General features: G+C 40.9%; 1 protein-coding gene across 1 annotated transcript in view; it reads right to left on the bottom strand.

Moving 5' to 3' along the window:
• LOC135538756 (DNA topoisomerase 3-alpha-like) overlaps nucleotides 1-17,594 on the bottom strand; it is a 95,697-nt gene extending 78,103 nt beyond the window's left edge. Inside the window, exons 1-4 of the mRNA XM_064964663.1 lie at nucleotides 16,925-17,594; nucleotides 13,870-13,929; nucleotides 13,677-13,750; nucleotides 13,426-13,501 (exon numbers count right to left, since the gene is read on the bottom strand). Of these exons, the coding sequence (XP_064820735.1) occupies nucleotides 13,426-13,501; nucleotides 13,677-13,750; nucleotides 13,870-13,929; nucleotides 16,925-17,146 (432 nt within the window). The 5' untranslated portion in view covers nucleotides 17,147-17,594. The remainder of the gene's footprint in view (nucleotides 1-13,425; nucleotides 13,502-13,676; nucleotides 13,751-13,869; nucleotides 13,930-16,924) is intronic.
• Nucleotides 17,595-17,616: the final 22 nt, after the last annotated feature.

Genomic DNA, 17,616 nt, shown 5'->3' with positions numbered 1-17,616 from the left:
GTTAGAGACAGAAGACAGTAACAGTTAGAGACAGAAGACAGTAACAGTTAGAGACAGAAGACAGTAACAGTTAGAGACAGAAGACAGTAACAGTTAACAGTTAGAGACAGAAGACAGTAACAGTTAACAGTTAGAGACAGAAGACAGTAACAGTTAGAGACAGAAGACAGTAACAGTCAGAGACAGAAGACAGTAACAGTACGAGACAGAAGACAGTAACAGTTAGAGACAGAAGACAGTAACAGTTAGAGACAGAAGACAGTAACAGAAGACAGTAACAGTTAGAGACAGAAGACAGTAACAGTTAGAGACAGAAGACAGTAACAGAAGACAGTAACAGAAGACAGTAACAGTTAGAGACAGAAGACAGTAACAGTTAGAGACAGAAGACAGTAACAGTTAGAGACAGAAGACAGTAACAGTTTGAGACAGAAGACAGTAACAGTTTGAGACAGAAGACAGTAACAGTTTGAGACAGAAGACAGTAACAGTTTGAGACAGAAGACAGTAACAGTTTGAGACAGAAGACAGTAACAGTTTGAGACAGAAGACAGTAACAGTTAGAGACAGAAGACAGTAACAGTTAGAGACAGAAGACAGTAACAGTTAGAGACAGAAGACAGTAACAGTTAGAGACAGAAGACAGTAACAGTTAAGACAGAGACAGAAGACAGTAACAGTTAGAGACAGAAGACAGTAACAGTTAGAGACAGAAGACAGTAACAGTTAGAGACAGAAGACAGTAACAGTTAGAGACAGAAGACAGTAACAGTTAGAGACAGAAGACAGTAACAGTTAGAGACAGAAGACAGTAACAGTTAGAGACAGAAGACAGTAACAGTTAGAGACAGAAGACAGTAACAGTTAGAGACAGAAGACAGTAACAGTTAGAGACAGAAGACAGTAACAGTCAGAGACAGAAGACAGTAACAGTTAGAGACAGAAGACAGTAACAGTTAGAGACAGAAGACAGTAACAGTTAGAGACAGAAGACAGTAACAGTTAGAGACAGAAGACAGTAACAGTTAGAGACAGAAGACAGTAACAGTTAGAGACAGAAGACAGTAACAGTTAGAGACAGAAGACAGTAACAGTTAGAGACAGAAGACAGTAACAGAGAGACAGAAGACAGTAACAGAGAGACAGAAGACAGTAACAGTCAGAGACAGAAGACAGTAACAGAAGACAGTTCAGAGACAGAAGACAGTAACAGTTAGAGACAGAAGACAGTAACAGTTAGAGACAGAAGACAGTAACAGTCAGAGACAGAAGACAGTAACAGTTAGAGACAGAAGACAGTAACAGTTAGAGACAGAAGACAGTAACAGTTAGAGACAGAAGACAGTAACAGTTAGAGACAGAAGACAGTAACAGTTAGAGACAGAAGACAGTAACAGTTAGAGACAGAAGACAGTAACAGTTAGAGACAGAAGACAGTAACAGTTAGAGACAGAAGACAGTAACAGTCAGAGACAGAAGACAATAACAGTTAGAGACAGAAGACAGTAACAGTTAGAGACAGAAGACAGTAACAGAAGACAGTAACAGTTAGAGACAGAAGACAGTAACAGTTAGAGACAGAAGACAGTAACAGTTAGAGACAGAAGACAGTAACAGTTAGAGACAGAAGACAGTAACAGTTAGAGACAGAAGACAGAAGACAGTAACAGTAGAGACAGAAGACAGTAAGACAGAAGACAGTAACAGTTAGAGACAGAAGACAGTAACAGTTAGAGACAGAAGACAGTAACAGTTAGAGACAGAAGACAGTAACAGTTAGAGACAGAAGACAGAGAGACAGAAGACAGTAACAGTCAGAGACAGAAGACAGTAACAGTTAGAGACAGAAGACAGTAACAGTTAGAGACAGAAGACAGTAACAGAAGACAGTAACAGTTACAGAAGACAGTAACAGTTAGAGACAGAAGACAGTAACAGAAGACAGTAACAGTTAGAGACAGAAGACAGTAACAGTCAGAGACAGAAGACAGTAACAGTTAGAGACAGAAGACAGTAACAGTTAGAGACAGAAGACAGTAACAGTCAGAGACAGAAGACAGTAACAGACGAGACAGAAGACAGTAACAGTTAGAGACAGAAGACAGTAACAGTTAGAGACAGAAGACAGTAACAGAAGACAGTAACAGTTAGAGACAGAAGACAGTAACAGTTAGAGACAGAAGACAGTAACAGAAGACAGTAACAGAAGACAGTAACAGTTAGAGACAGAAGACAGTAACAGTAACAGTTAGAGACAGAAGACAGTAACAGTTAGAGACAGAAGACAGTAACAGTTAGAGACAGAAGACAGTAACAGTTAGAGACAGAAGACAGTAACAGTTAGAGACAGAAGACAGTAACAGTTAGAGACAGAAGACAGTAACAGTTAGAGACAGAAGACAGTAACAGTTAGAGACAGAAGACAGTAACAGTTAGAGACAGAAGACAGTAACAGTTAGAGACAGAAGACAGTAACAGTCAGAGACAGAAGACAGTAACAGTTAGAGACAGAAGACAGTAACAGTTAGAGACAGAAGACAGTAACAGTTAGAGACAGAAGACAGTAACAGTTAGAGACAGAAGACAGTAACAGTTAGAGACAGAAGACAGTAACAGTTAGAGACAGAAGACAGTAACAGTTAGAGACAGAAGACAGTAACAGTTAGAGACAGAAGACAGTAACAGTTAGAGACAGAAGACAGTAACAGTTAGAGACAGAAGACAGTAACAGTCAGAGACAGAAGACAGTAACAGTACGAGACAGAAGACAGTAACAGTTAGAGACAGAAGACAGTAACAGTTAGAGACAGAAGACAGTAACAGTTAGAGACAGAAGACAGTAACAGTTAGAGACAGAAGACAGTAACAGTCAGAGACAGAAGACAGTAACAGTTAGAGACAGAAGACAGTAACAGTTAGAGACAGAAGACAGTAACAGTTAGAGACAGAAGACAGTAACAGTTAGAGACAGAAGACAGTAACAGAAGACAGTAACAGTTAGAGACAGAAGACAGTAACAGTCAGAGACAGAAGACAGTAACAGTTAGAGACAGAAGACAGTAACAGTTAGAGACAGAAGACAGTAACAGTCAGAGACAGAAGACAGTAACAGTACGAGACAGAAGACAGTAACAGTTAGAGACAGAAGACAGTAACAGTTAGAGACAGAAGACAGTAACAGAAGACAGTAACAGTTAGAGACAGAAGACAGTAACAGTTAGAGACAGAAGACAGTAACAGAAGACAGTAACAGAAGACAGTAACAGTTAGAGACAGAAGACAGTAACAGAAGACAGTAACAGTTAGAGACAGAAGACAGTAACAGTTAGAGACAGAAGACAGTAACAGTTAGAGACAGAAGACAGTAACAGCTAGAGACAGAAGACAGTAACAGTTAGAGACAGAAGACAGTAACAGTTAGAGACAGAAGACAGTAACAGTTAGAGACAGAAGACAGTAACAGTTAGAGACAGAAGACAGTAACAGTCAGAGACAGAAGACAGTAACAGTCAGAGACAGAAGACAGTAACAGTTAGAGACAGAAGACAGTAACAGTTAGAGACAGAAGACAGTAACAGTTAGAGACAGAAGACAGTAACAGTACGAGACAGAAGACAGTAACAGTTAGAGACAGAAGACAGTAACAGTCAGAGACAGAAGACAGTAACAGTTAGAGACAGAAGACAGTAACAGTTAGAGACAGAAGACAGTAACAGTTAGAGACAGAAGACAGTAACAGTCAGAGACAGAAGACAATAACAGTTAGAGACAGAAGACAGTAACAGTTAGAGACAGAAGACAGTAACAGAAGACAGTAACAGTTAGAGACAGAAGACAGTAACAGTTAGAGACAGAAGACAGTAACAGTTAGAGACAGAAGACAGTAACAGTCAGAGACAGAAGACAGTAACAGTTAGAGACAGAAGACAGTAACAGTTAGAGACAGAAGACAGTAACAGTCAGAGACAGAAGACAGTAACAGTACGAGACAGAAGACAGTAACAGTTAGAGACAGAAGACAGTAACAGTTAGAGACAGAAGACAGTAACAGAAGACAGTAACAGTTAGAGACAGAAGACAGTAACAGTTAGAGACAGAAGACAGTAACAGAAGACAGTAACAGAAGACAGTAACAGTTAGAGACAGAAGACAGTAACAGAAGACAGTAACAGTACGAGACAGAAGACAGTAACAGTTAGAGACAGAAGACAGTAACAGTTAGAGACAGAAGACAGTAACAGTTAGAGACAGAAGACAGTAACAGTTAGAGACAGAAGAAGACAGTAACAGTTTGAGACAGAAGACAGTAACAGTTTGAGACAGAAGACAGTAACAGTTTGAGACAGAAGACAGTAACAGTTTGAGACAGAAGACAGTAACAGTTTGAGACAGAAGACAGTAACAGAAGACAGTAACAGTTAGAGACAGAAGATAGTAACAGTTTGAGACAGAAGACAGTAACAGTTAGAGACAGAAGACAGTAACAGTTAGAGACAGAAGACAGTAACAGTTAGAGACAGAAGACAGTAACAGTTAGAGACAGAAGACAGTAACAGTTAGAGACAGAAGACAGTAACAGTTAGAGACAGAAGACAGTAACAGTCAGAGACAGAAGACAGTAACAGTACGAGACAGAAGACAGTAACAGTTAGAGACAGAAGACAGTAACAGTTAGAGACAGAAGACAGTAACAGTTAGAGACAGAAGACAGTAACAGTCAGAGACAGAAGACAGTAACAGTCAGAGACAGAAGACAGTAACAGTTAGAGACAGAAGACAGTAACAGTTAGAGACAGAAGACAGTAACAGTTAGAGACAGAAGACAGTAACAGTTAGAGACAGAAGACAGTAACAGTCAGAGACAGAAGACAGTAACAGTCAGAGACAGAAGACAGTAACAGTTAGAGACAGAAGACAGTAACAGTTAGAGACAGAAGACAGTAACAGTCAGAGACAGAAGACAGTAACAGTACGAGACAGAAGACAGTAACAGTACGAGACAGAAGACAGTAACAGTACGAGACAGAAGACAGTAACAGTTAGAGACAGAAGACAGTAACAGTTAGAGACAGAAGACAGTAACAGTTAGAGACAGAAGACAGTAACAGTCAGAGACAGAAGACAGTAACAGTTAGAGACAGAAGACAGTAACAGTTAGAGACAGAAGACAGTAACAGTCAGAGACAGAAGACAGTAACAGTACGAGACAGAAGACAGTAACAGTTAGAGACAGAAGACAGTAACAGTTAGAGACAGAAGACAGTAACAGAAGACAGTAACAGTTAGAGACAGAAGACAGTAACAGTTAGAGACAGAAGACAGTAACAGAAGACAGTAACAGAAGACAGTAACAGTTAGAGACAGAAGACAGTAACAGAAGACAGTAACAGTTAGAGACAGAAGACAGTAACAGTTAGAGACAGAAGACAGTAACAGTTAGAGACAGAAGACAGTAACAGTTAGAGACAGAAGACAGTAACAGCTAGAGACAGAAGACAGTAACAGTTAGAGACAGAAGACAGTAACAGTTAGAGACAGAAGACAGTAACAGTTAGAGACAGAAGACAGTAACAGTTAGAGACAGAAGACAGTAACAGTCAGAGACAGAAGACAGTAACAGTCAGAGACAGAAGACAGTAACAGTTAGAGACAGAAGACAGTAACAGTTAGAGACAGAAGACAGTAACAGTTAGAGACAGAAGACAGTAACAGTTAGAGACAGAAGACAGTAACAGTTAGAGACAGAAGACAGTAACAGTCAGAGACAGAAGACAGTAACAGTTAGAGACAGAAGACAGTAACAGTTAGAGACAGAAGACAGTAACAGTTAGAGACAGAAGACAGTAACAGTCAGAGACAGAAGACAATAACAGTTAGAGACAGAAGACAGTAACAGTTAGAGACAGAAGACAGTAACAGAAGACAGTAACAGTTAGAGACAGAAGACAGTAACAGTTAGAGACAGAAGACAGTAACAGTTAGAGACAGAAGACAGTAACAGTTAGAGACAGAAGACAGTAACAGTCAGAGACAGAAGACAGTAACAGTACGAGACAGAAGACAGTAACAGTTAGAGACAGAAGACAGTAACAGTTAGAGACAGAAGACAGTAACAGTTAGAGACAGAAGACAGTAACAGTTAGAGACAGAAGACAGTAACAGTCAGAGACAGAAGACAGTAACAGTTAGAGACAGAAGACAGTAACAGTTAGAGACAGAAGACAGTAACAGAAGACAGTAACAGTTAGAGACAGAAGACAGTAACAGTCAGAGACAGAAGACAGTAACAGTTAGAGACAGAAGACAGTAACAGTTAGAGACAGAAGACAGTAACAGTCAGAGACAGAAGACAGTAACAGTACGAGACAGAAGACAGTAACAGTTAGAGACAGAAGACAGTAACAGTTAGAGACAGAAGACAGTAACAGAAGACAGTAACAGTTAGAGTCAGAAGACAGTAACAGTTAGAGACAGAAGACAGTAACAGTTAGAGACAGAAGACAGTAACAGTCAGAGACAGAAGACAATAACAGTTAGAGACAGAAGACAGTAACAGTTAGAGACAGAAGACAGTAACAGAAGACAGTAACAGTTAGAGACAGAAGACAGTAACAGTTAGAGACAGAAGACAGTAACAGTTAGAGACAGAAGACAGTAACAGTCAGAGACAGAAGACAGTAACAGTTAGAGACAGAAGACAGTAACAGTTAGAGACAGAAGACAGTAACAGTCAGAGACAGAAGACAGTAACAGTACGAGACAGAAGACAGTAACAGTTAGAGACAGAAGACAGTAACAGTTAGAGACAGAAGACAGTAACAGAAGACAGTAACAGTTAGAGACAGAAGACAGTAACAGTTAGAGACAGAAGACAGTAACAGAAGACAGTAACAGAAGACAGTAACAGTTAGAGACAGAAGACAGTAACAGAAGACAGTAACAGTACGAGACAGAAGACAGTAACAGTTAGAGACAGAAGACAGTAACAGTTAGAGACAGAAGACAGTAACAGTTAGAGACAGAAGACAGTAACAGTTAGAGACAGAAGACAGTAACAGTTTGAGACAGAAGACAGTAACAGTTTGAGACAGAAGACAGTAACAGTTTGAGACAGAAGACAGTAACAGTTTGAGACAGAAGACAGTAACAGAAGACAGTAACAGTTAGAGACAGAAGATAGTAACAGTTTGAGACAGAAGACAGTAACAGTTAGAGACAGAAGACAGTAACAGTTAGAGACAGAAGACAGTAACAGTTAGAGACAGAAGATAGTAACAGTTAGAGACAGAAGACAGTAACAGTCAGAGACAGAAGACAGTAACAGTTAGAGACAGAAGACAGTAACAGTCAGAGACAGAAGACAGTAACAGTACGAGACAGAAGACAGTAACAGTTAGAGACAGAAGACAGTAACAGTTAGAGACAGAAGACAGTAACAGTTAGAGACAGAAGACAGTAACAGTCAGAGACAGAAGACAGTAACAGTCAGAGACAGAAGACAGTAACAGTTAGAGACAGAAGACAGTAACAGTTAGAGACAGAAGACAGTAACAGTTAGAGACAGAAGACAGTAACAGTCAGAGACAGAAGACAGTAACAGTACGAGACAGAAGACAGTAACAGTTAGAGACAGAAGACAGTAACAGTTAGAGACAGAAGACAGTAACAGTTAGAGACAGAAGACAGTAACAGTCAGAGACAGAAGACAGTAACAGTCAGAGACAGAAGACAGTAACAGTTAGAGACAGAAGACAGTAACAGTTAGAGACAGAAGACAGTAACAGTTAGAGACAGAAGACAGTAACAGTTAGAGACAGAAGACAGTAACAGTCAGAGACAGAAGACAGTAACAGTCAGAGACAGAAGACAGTAACAGTTAGAGACAGAAGACAGTAACAGTCAGAGACAGAAGACAGTAACAGTCAGAGACAGAAGACAGTAACAGTTAGAGACAGAAGACAGTAACAGTTAGAGACAGAAGACAGTAACAGTTAGAGACAGAAGACAGTAACAGTTAGAGACAGAAGACAGTAACAGTTAGAGACAGAAGACAGTAACAGTTAGAGACAGAAGACAGTAACAGTCAGAGACAGAAGACAGTAACAGTTAGAGACAGAAGACAGTAACAGTTAGAGACAGAAGACAGTAACAGTCAGAGACAGAAGACAGTAACAGTACGAGACAGAAGACAGTAACAGTTAGAGACAGAAGACAGTAACAGTTAGAGACAGAAGACAGTAACAGAAGACAGTAACAGTTAGAGACAGAAGACAGTAACAGTTAGAGACAGAAGACAGTAACAGAAGACAGTAACAGAAGACAGTAACAGTTAGAGACAGAAGACAGTAACAGAAGACAGTAACAGTTAGAGACAGAAGACAGTAACAGTTAGAGACAGAAGACAGTAACAGTTAGAGACAGAAGACAGTAACAGTTAGAGACAGAAGACAGTAACAGCTAGAGACAGAAGACAGTAACAGTTAGAGACAGAAGACAGTAACAGTTAGAGACAGAAGACAGTAACAGTTAGAGACAGAAGACAGTAACAGTTAGAGACAGAAGACAGTAACAGTCAGAGACAGAAGACAGTAACAGTCAGAGACAGAAGACAGTAACAGTTAGAGACAGAAGACAGTAACAGTTAGAGACAGAAGACAGTAACAGTTAGAGACAGAAGACAGTAACAGTACGAGACAGAAGACAGTAACAGTTAGAGACAGAAGACAGTAACAGTCAGAGACAGAAGACAGTAACAGTTAGAGACAGAAGACAGTAACAGTTAGAGACAGAAGACAGTAACAGTTAGAGACAGAAGACAGTAACAGTCAGAGACAGAAGACAATAACAGTTAGAGACAGAAGACAGTAACAGTTAGAGACAGAAGACAGTAACAGAAGACAGTAACAGTTAGAGACAGAAGACAGTAACAGTTAGAGACAGAAGACAGTAACAGTTAGAGACAGAAGACAGTAACAGTTAGAGACAGAAGACAGTAACAGTTAGAGACAGAAGACAGTAACAGTCAGAGACAGAAGACAGTAACAGTACGAGACAGAAGACAGTAACAGTTAGAGACAGAAGACAGTAACAGTTAGAGACAGAAGACAGTAACAGTTAGAGACAGAAGACAGTAACAGTTAGAGACAGAAGACAGTAACAGTCAGAGACAGAAGACAGTAACAGTTAGAGACAGAAGACAGTAACAGTTAGAGACAGAAGACAGTAACAGAAGACAGTAACAGTTAGAGACAGAAGACAGTAACAGTTAGAGACAGAAGACAGTAACAGAAGACAGTAACAGTTAGAGACAGAAGACAGTAACAGTCAGAGACAGAAGACAGTAACAGTTAGAGACAGAAGACAGTAACAGTTAGAGACAGAAGACAGTAACAGTCAGAGACAGAAGACAGTAACAGTACGAGACAGAAGACAGTAACAGTTAGAGACAGAAGACAGTAACAGTTAGAGACAGAAGACAGTAACAGAAGACAGTAACAGTTAGAGACAGAAGACAGTAACAGTTAGAGACAGAAGACAGTAACAGAAGACAGTAACAGAAGACAGTAACAGTTAGAGACAGAAGACAGTAACAGTCAGAGACAGAAGACAGTAACAGTTAGAGACAGAAGACAGTAACAGTTAGAGACAGAAGACAGTAACAGTTAGAGACAGAAGACAGTAACAGTACGAGACAGAAGACAGTAACAGTTAGAGACAGAAGACAGTAACAGTCAGAAGACAGTAACAGTTAGAGACAGAAGACAGTAACAGTTAGAGACAGAAGACAGTAACAGTCAGAGACAGAAGACAGTAACAGTCAGAGACAGAAGACAGTAACAGTCAGAGACAGAAGACAGTAACAGTTAGAGACAGAAGACAGTAACAGTTAGAGACAGAAGACAGTAACAGTTAGAGACAGAAGACAGTAACAGTACGAGACAGAAGACAGTAACAGTTAGAGACAGAAGACAGTAACAGTCAGAGACAGAAGACAGTAACAGTTAGAGACAGAAGACAGTAACAGTTAGAGACAGAAGACAGTAACAGTTAGAGACAGAAGACAGTAACAGTACGAGACAGAAGACAGTAACAGTACGAGACAGAAGACAGTAACAGTTAGAGACAGAAGACAGTAACAGTCAGAGACAGAAGACAGTAACAGTACGAGACAGAAGACAGTAACAGTTAGAGACAGAAGACAGTAACAGTTAGAGACAGAAGACAGTAACAGTTAGAGACAGAAGACAGTAACAGTTAGAGACAGAAGACAGTAACAGTCAGAGACAGAAGACAGTAACAGTTAGAGACAGAAGACAGTAACAGTTAGAGACAGAAGACAGTAACAGAAGACAGTAACAGTTAGAGACAGAAGACAGTAACAGTTAGAGACAGAAGACAGTAACAGAAGACAGTAACAGTTAGAGACAGAAGACAGTAACAGTCAGAGACAGAAGACAGTAACAGTTAGAGACAGAAGACAGTAACAGTCAGAGACAGAAGACAGTAACAGTACGAGACAGAAGACAGTAACAGTTAGAGACAGAAGACAGTAACAGTTAGAGACAGAAGACAGTAACAGAAGACAGTAACAGTTAGAGACAGAAGACAGTAACAGTTAGAGACAGAAGACAGTAACAGAAGACAGTAACAGAAGACAGTAACAGTTAGAGACAGAAGACAGTAACAGAAGACAGTAACAGTTAGAGACAGAAGACAGTAACAGTTAGAGACAGAAGACAGTAACAGTTAGAGACAGAAGACAGTAACAGTTAGAGACAGAAGACAGTAACAGTTAGAGACAGAAGACAGTAACAGCTAGAGACAGAAGACAGTAACAGTTAGAGACAGAAGACAGTAACAGTTAGAGACAGAAGACAGTAACAGTCAGAGACAGAAGACAGTAACAGTCAGAGACAGAAGACAGTAACAGTCAGAGACAGAAGACAGTAACAGTTAGAGACAGAAGACAGTAACAGTTAGAGACAGAAGACAGTAACAGTTAGAGACAGAAGACAGTAACAGTACGAGACAGAAGACAGTAACAGTTAGAGACAGAAGACAGTAACAGTCAGAGACAGAAGACAGTAACAGTTAGAGACAGAAGACAGTAACAGTTAGAGACAGAAGACAGTAACAGTTAGAGACAGAAGACAGTAACAGTCAGAGACAGAAGACAATAACAGTTAGAGACAGAAGACAGTAACAGTTAGAGACAGAAGACAGTAACAGAAGACAGTAACAGTTAGAGACAGAAGACAGTAACAGTTAGAGACAGAAGACAGTAACAGTTAGAGACAGAAGACAGTAACAGTTAGAGACAGAAGACAGTAACAGTTAGAGACAGAAGACAGTAACAGTCAGAGACAGAAGACAGTAACAGTACGAGACGAGACAGAAGACAGTAACAGTTAGAGACAGAAGACAGTAACAGTTAGAGACAGAAGACAGTAACAGTTAGAGACAGAAGACAGTAACAGTTAGAGACAGAGACAGTAACAGACAGTAACAGTTAGAGACAGAAGACAGTAACAGTTAGAGACAGAAGACAGTAACAGTCAGAGACAGAAGACAGTAACAGTACGAGACAGAAGACAGTAACAGTTAGAGACAGAAGACAGTAACAGTTAGAGACAGAAGACAGTAACAGTTAGAGACAGAAGACAGTAACAGTTAGAGACAGAAGACAGTAACAGAAGACAGTAACAGTTAGAGACAGAAGACAGTAACAGTTAGAGACAGAAGACAGTAACAGAAGACAGTAACAGTTAGAGACAGAAGACAGTAACAGTTAGAGACAGAAGACAGTAACAGTTAGAGACAGAAGACAGTAACAGTTAGAGACAGAAGACAGTAACAGTTAGAGACAGAAGACAGTAACAGTTAGAGACAGAAGACAGTTAGAGACAGAAGACAGTAACAGTTAGAGACAGAAGACAGTAACAGTTAGAGACAGAAGACAGTAACAGTTAGAGACAGAAGACAGTAACAGTTAGAGACAGAAGACAGTAACAGTTAGAGACAGAAGACAGTAACAGTTAGAGACAGAAGACAGTAACAGTTAGAGACAGAAGACAGTAACAGTTAGAGACAGAAGACAGTAACAGTTAGAGACAGAAGACAGTAACAGTTAGAGACAGAAGACAGTAACAGTTAGAGACAGAAGACAGTAACAGTTAGAGACAGAAGACAGTAACAGTTAGAGACAGAAGACAGTAACAGTTAGAGACAGAAGACAGTAACAGTTAGAGACAGAAGACAGTAACAGTTAGAGACAGAAGACAGTAACAGTTAGAGACAGAAGACAGTAACAGTTAGAGACAGAAGACAGTAACAGTTAGAGACAGAAGACAGTAACAGAAGACAGTAACAGTTAGAGACAGAAGACAGTAACAGTTAGAGACAGAAGACAGTAACAGTTAGAGACAGAAGACAGTAACAGTTAGAGACAGAAGACAGTAACAGTTAGAGACAGAAGACAGTAACAGTTAGAGACAGAAGACAGTAACAGTTAGAGACAGAAGACAGTAACAGTTAGAGACAGAAGACAGTAACAGTTAGAGACAGAAGACAGTAACAGTTAGAGACAGAAGACAGTAACAGTCAGAGACAGAAGACAGTAACAGTTAGAGACAGAAGACAGTAACAGTTAGAGACAGAAGACAGTAACAGTTAGAGACAGAAGACAGTAACAGTTAGAGACAGAAGACAGTAACAGTTAGAGACAGAAGACAGTAACAGTTAGAGACAGAAGACAGTAACAGTCAGAGACAGAAGACAATAACAGTTAGAGACAGAAGACAGTAACAGTTAGAGACAGAAGACAGTAACAGAAGACAGTAACAGTTAGAGACAGAAGACAGTAACAGTTAGAGACAGAAGACAGTAACAGTTAGAGACAGAAGACAGTAACAGAAGACAGTAACAGTTAGAGACAGAAGACAGTAACAGTTAGAGACAGAAGACAGTAACAGTTAGAGACAGAAGACAGTAACAGAGACAGAAGACAGTAACAGTTAGAGACAGAAGACAGTAACAGTTAGAGACAGAAGACAGTAACAGTCAGAGACAGAAGACAGTAACAGTTAGAGACAGAAGACAGTAACAGTTAGAGACAGAAGACAGTAACAGAAGGCAGTAACAGTTAGAGACAGAAGACAGTAACAGTTAGAGACAGAAGACAGTAACAGTTAGAGACAGAAGACAGTAACAGAAGGCAGTAACAGTTAGAGACAGAAGACAGTAACAGTTAGAGACAGAAGACAGTAACAGTTAGAGACAGAAGACAGTAACAGTTAGAGACAGAAGACAGTAACAGTCAGAGACAGAAGACAGTAACAGTTAGAGACAGAAGACAGTAACAGTTAGAGACAGAAGACAGTAACAGTTAGAGACAGAAGACAGTAACAGTACGTTAAACTAGACTACCTTGATCTGAACAAAGTTCTCAGGACAATACTTCTCCACCTCAGCATCAAACAGCAGGACAGGATTACAGCTGTGCCTGGACACACACACACACACACACACACACAGTTACACACTCACATACACACACACACACACACACACACACAGTTACACACACACACACACACACACACACACACACACACACACAGTTACACACAGAGAGAGCACTCTAGGTGTCGTACGATGACAGAAGTCGTAAATCTCACCATTTCTGGAACTGAGCCTTGAACTCCAGACCCAACAGATGACCTGACACTGACGTCATACACACCGTCACATTCTGTAGGGACACACACACACACACACACACACACACAGACACACACACACACACAATGAGCCACCACCAAATCCCAAACACACCTGGGATAGAGCAGGAGTAGTGTTGCTGCTACTTACCCTTCCAAACAGGTTGTATTCATACTCATAGAGTTTATTATAGACGGACAGCCCCTCACTCTGAAACACAGACAACAGACAGTTAATTATAGACAGACAGCCCCTCACTCTGAAACACAGACAGTTTATTATAGACAGACAGCCCCTCACTCTGAAACACAGACAGTTTATTATAGACGGACAGCCCCTCACTCTGAAACACAGACAACAGACAGTTTATTATAGACAGACAGCCCCTCACTCTGAAACACAGACAGTTTATTATAGACAGACAGCCCCTCACTCTGAAACACAGACAGTTTATTATAGACAGACAGCCCCTCACTCTGAAACACAGACAGTTTATTATAGACAGACAGCCCCTCACTCTGAAACACAGACAGTTTATTATAGACAGACAGCCCCTCACTCTGAAACACAGACAGTTTATTATAGACAGACAGCCCCTCACTCTGAAACACAGACAGTTTATTATAGACAGACAGCCCCTCACTCTGAAACACAGACAGTTTATTATAGACAGACAGCCCCTCACTCTGAAACACAGACAGTTTATTATAGACAGACAGCACAGACAGGTTATTATAGACAGACAGCCCCTCACTCTGAAACACAGACAGTTTATTATAGACAGACAGCCCCTCACTCTGAAACACAGACAGTTTATTATAGACAGACAGCCCCTCATTCTGAAACACAGACAGTTTATTATAGACAGACAGCCCCTCACTCTGAAACACAGACAGTCTATTATAGACGGACAGCCCCTCACTCTGAAACACAGACAGTTTATTATAGACAGACAGCCCCTCACTCTGAAACACAGACAGTTTATTATAGACAGACAGCCCCTCACTCTGAAACACAGACAGTTTATTATAGACAGACAGCCCCTCACTCTGAAACACAGACAGTTTATTATAGACAGACAGCCCTTCACTCTGAAACACAGACAACAGACAGTTAATTATAGACAGACAGCCCCTCACTCTGAAACACAGACAGTTTATTATAGACAGACAGCCCCTCACTCTGAAACACAGACAGTTTATTATAGACAGACAGCCCCTCACTCTGAAACACAGACAGTTTATTATAGACAGACAGCCCCTCACTCTGAAACACAGACAGTTTATTATAGACAGACAGCCCCTCACTCTGAAACACAGACAGTTTATTATAGACAGACAGCCCCTCACTCTGAAACACAGACAGTTTATTATAGACAGACAGCCCCTCACTCTGAAACACAGACAGTTTATTATAGACGGACAGCCCCTCACTCTGAAACACAGACAGTTTATTATAGACAGACAGCCCCTCACTCTGAAACACAGACAGTTTATTATAGACAGACAGCCCCTCACTCTGAAACACAGACAGTTTATTATAGACAGACAGCCCCTCACTCTGAAACACAGACAACAGACAGTTAATTATAGACAGACAGCCCCTCACTCTGAAACACAGACAGTTTATTATAGACAGACAGCCCCTCACTCTGAAACACAGACAGTTTATTATAGACAGACAGCCCCTCACTCTGAAACACAGACAGTTTATTATAGACAGACAGCCCCTCACTCTGAAACACAGACAGTTTATTATAGACAGACAGCCCCTCACTCTGAAACACAGACAGTTTATTATAGACGGACAGCCCCTCACTCTGAAACACAGACAGTTTATTATAGACAGACAGCCCCTCACTCTGAAACACAGACAGTTTATTATAGACAGACAGCCCCTCACTCTGAAACACAGACAGTTTATTATAGACAGACAGCCCCTCACTCTGAAACACAGACAGTTTATTATAGACAGACAGCCCCTCACTCTGAAACACAGACAGTTTATTATAGACAGACAGCCCCTCACTCTGAAACACAGACAACAGACAGTTTATTATAGACAGACAGCCCCTCACTCTGAAACACAGACAACAGACAGTTTATTATAGACAGACAGCCCCTCACTCTGAAACACAGACAGTTTATTATAGACAGACAGCCCCTCACTCTGAAACACAGACAACAGACAGTTTATTATAGACGGACAGCCCCTCACTCTGAAACACAGACAGTTTATTATAGACAGACAGCCCCTCACTCTGAAACACAGACAGTTTATTATAGACAGACAGCCCCTCACTCTGAAACACAGACAGTTTATTATAGACAGACAGCCCCTCACTCTGAAACACAGACAGTTTATTATAGACGGACAGCCCCTCACTCTGAAACACAGACAGTTTATTATAGACGGACAGCCCCTCACTCTGAAACAGACAGTTTATTATAGACAGACAGCCCCTCACTCTGAAACACAGACAGTTTATTATAGACAGACAGCCCCTCACTCTGAAACACAGACAGTTTATTATAGACGGACAGCCCCTCACTCTGAAACACAGACAGTTTATTATAGACAGACAGCCCCTCACTCTGAAACACAGACAGTTTATTATAGACAGACAGCCCCTCACTCTGAAACACAGACAGTTTATTATAGACAGACAGCCCCTCACTCTGAAACACAGACAGTTTATTATAGACAGACAGCCCCTCACTCTGAAACACAGACAGTTTATTATAGACAGACAGCCCCTCACTCTGAAACACAGACAGTTTATTATAGACAGACAGCCCCTCACTCTGAAACACAGACAGTTTATTATAGACAGACAGCCCCTCACTCTGAAACACAGACAGTTTATTATAGACAGACAGCCCCTCACTCTGAAACACAGACAGTTTATTATAGACAGACAGCCCCTCACTCTGAAACACAGACAGCCCCTCACTCTGAAACACAGACAGTTTATTATAGACAGACAGCCCCTCACTCTGAAACACAGACAGTTTATTATAGACAGACAGCCCCTCACTCTGAAACACAGACAGTTTATTATAGACAGACAGCCAGAAACAATAAACAGAGAATCACACCCTGTTGATGTGAGACATTGTGTCATGGGAAGCCAGCTGGAAGCTGAGATAAACAGACAATCGTCCCATGTACTGATAAAAACCATCTCTCTCACACACCGACCCACCCTCCTCGCTCTGCCGTCGGACATGATCTCCGCGATGCCTTTGGCCGCGTCATTCTTCTCCGCCACACAGAGAACCCGTTTGATCGGAGTCCTCCGGATCATGTCTCCCGGGGAGTCTGTCCTCTTCTGTCCGGTGACGCTAAACCCCCTGTGGACCTGGAGCCGTAACGTTAACGGTCGTCCGGATGTGAACAGAGCCCTAGTCAGATGATGTATCAGCATAGCTAGCCTAGCCTAGCCAGGGCGCGTTGGACCTACACTTATCATAACGTTACACACACGTCGTGCCCAGCTAACATTAGTCAATATAACTCCTGAAGCGTTGTTACAAACTGTTATTTTGAATGATCCAACAGATTGACACAACATAAAACTGTCCAGATCTCACAGGGTCAGTTAGCTTGATAGGAGTAAGCTAGCTAAATCATGTCAAACTTCAACCCTGAAACTAAGTTTACATGCCGAAGCTTAACCTTACAATTTTCCTGATCACTTAAACACAATGTACAATGTAACGTGCATTAGCGTGGACCCAATCTGCTAATAAATAAATAGTTTTAAAACTATTTTGCCAACTAAAAGGGTTGGTAAAAACGGCAGATAAATGTGATGTTATTGATTTTACAAATTCCGCGCCTGTCAACGACAGCAGTCGTAAAACAACTGTCGTAAAACCCCTTCCTGTTCGTGTG

This window comes from Oncorhynchus masou, unplaced genomic scaffold, assembly GCF_036934945.1.
Source record: "Oncorhynchus masou masou isolate Uvic2021 unplaced genomic scaffold, UVic_Omas_1.1 unplaced_scaffold_181, whole genome shotgun sequence".
Lineage (NCBI taxonomy): Eukaryota > Metazoa > Chordata > Actinopteri > Salmoniformes > Salmonidae > Oncorhynchus > Oncorhynchus masou.
This window is presented reverse-complemented; position numbering and strand designations above follow the sequence as displayed.